Below are 2140 nucleotides of genomic sequence, written 5' to 3'. Positions count from 1 at the left end.
TTCATTTATAGTTTATAGTAGTATAATATAATTTATAGTAGTATAATAATTTTATTTATATATTATATTTATCTTATAATATAAATTATTTTTATATATTATTTATTAATTATTTTTATAATATGATTTTATTTTAGTACTGCATTGAATGCATGTATTGAATCTATAAATGATTCTTTCTTTCTAATATTTGCTCTTTGTGATGGTAAGGATAATAAAAAAAGTAGATTATTAGGTACAATGATTGAAGAAGAATGGTTTACTACAATAGAAGTTTGCTCAGCTGAGATTGAAACTTTTGAATTTTTAAAAGAATCTTCCTCTAAAATTTTCCAACAACATTTGGAATTTTCACATGCATGTGAACAAGATGTCAGTTTTTTTTTAAAATTTATATTTATGTTTATATTTATAATATATTTTATTTATTTATATATAGATTAGTATCTCTGCATTTAATACTTTTGATTTATTTGGAACAAAAGAAAAAATAATTAATAAGGATTATAATATAAAAAGTAATTTTGAAGGAAGCCTAAGTATAGAAGTAGATACTTGTAGTTTATCATTATATCCACTTACAAGAGCATCTAAAAATAATTTGGTAAGATTAATTATAATGAATTAAATATATTTTTTTCTAATTATTTTTTTCTATTTCTGTTTTAGATTGTGCAAGTTCTTACAAATTCAAATAATAGTCCCTTAAAAGAATTATGGAAACAATTATTATTGTTAAATCAATACTTGAGTATACTAGAAGATTATACAAAGAACATAAATTCTCATTACAATTCAATTCCTTTGAAATTTCCACAGAACTTTGTAAATCCATATAATGAAGTATATAAAGATTATTATATTTAAAGTATTTGTATCATTTTAAAGTTTTAGTAATATTATTTTCATCACTTTTTATATTATAAATAGGAACATGATGTAATATTAAACAATTTAAATCTTTTGTTAAATGGAGATTATAGTTTTAGAAATTTTGATAATATTAAAACACACAAAATTAATTTTTTAAATGAAGAAAATTTAGAAAATGAAATAAGAATATATCAATGTGTAGAAAATTTGCCATTAAGACATAATTTAGATTTTACAGATTTTTTATGGGAATTATTAATAAGTAAGTATATATTAATTAATAAATATATTCATATCTTTATATAAAACAATATTCATATTTGCAGAGAATTCAAATTATTTTGAAATCATAAAATGCATTCATACAGTACTTGAAGAAATTATAATAAATGATTGTTTGCCACAGGTATAATATATAAATTAAAAAAAATTAAACTTACTTTATATTAAATCTAATTAATTATGTAATTGATAAATATTAGGTCAATTTTACAAATTCAACAAAATTTTCTAAGATAATTAACAATCCACAACAACAAAAAATAATTTCACATTTCTTATCTGGTAGTTTACCATTAGAATATCTCATAGATATGGGTTTTGAAAAATTATACAAAGATTACATATACATTTTAGTAAATTCAAGATTTGATGAATTGCATGATATTCAACAAAAATTAAAAAATATTTTATGTGATGAATTTACAGTTGATACTTATAGGTATATGTAAAAAAATTATTTATTATATTATATTTGATCTGTGATATATATGCATGCATGCCTGTGTATTGTAATATATGTAAATATATACATATATGTTTTTTAGGAAAAAACTACTATATTTAGTACAAATTCACATATGCTTGGAATTTATGTTATTAATACAAGATAATTTAGAATGTTCAAGTGATGATTTAAGAATGTTATTTTCTTGTGTTTATAAACAATATATTGGCGAAAAATCACCCATAAAAAGTTGTGATGATTTAAATCAAAATAAAATTTATATTTTACATACTCCTCTCCCTCTTTCAGCAATTAATAATTTAAATAAGTAAGTTTGATAATTTTAATAATTTTAGTACATTGCATTGTTTAGTACAAATTACATTGTTTTTGTATAATTATTATTATACTATTTTCAGAATGCCAAGTATACGAAGGATTTCACTTTCATCTCAATCTAAATTAACAAAATTAACAACAATTAAATATTACAGTGAATCACCGATTTTTCCAACAAATATATATGAATTAGGTAAAATT

At 19.5% G+C, this 2140-nt stretch overlaps 1 protein-coding gene across 1 annotated transcript in view; it reads left to right on the top strand.

Annotated features, from left to right (window-relative positions):
- The window catches only part of LOC102678710 (protein zwilch homolog), a 3410-nt gene that overhangs the window by 699 nt on the left and 571 nt on the right, over positions 1–2140 (top strand). The window contains exons 4-11 of the mRNA XM_006612211.2: positions 138–372; positions 440–604; positions 670–843; positions 931–1135; positions 1200–1279; positions 1356–1594; positions 1701–1928; positions 2020–2132. Of these exons, the coding sequence (XP_006612274.1) occupies positions 138–372; positions 440–604; positions 670–843; positions 931–1135; positions 1200–1279; positions 1356–1594; positions 1701–1928; positions 2020–2132 (1439 nt within the window). The remainder of the gene's footprint in view (positions 1–137; positions 373–439; positions 605–669; positions 844–930; positions 1136–1199; positions 1280–1355; positions 1595–1700; positions 1929–2019; positions 2133–2140) is intronic.

Source organism: Apis dorsata, unplaced genomic scaffold (assembly GCF_000469605.1).
Source record: "Apis dorsata unplaced genomic scaffold, Apis dorsata 1.3 scaffold_99, whole genome shotgun sequence".
Classification (NCBI taxonomy): Eukaryota; Metazoa; Arthropoda; class Insecta; order Hymenoptera; family Apidae; genus Apis; species Apis dorsata.
The sequence above is the reverse complement of the archived record's forward strand: the minus strand, read 5'-3'. Positions and strand labels throughout refer to the sequence as shown.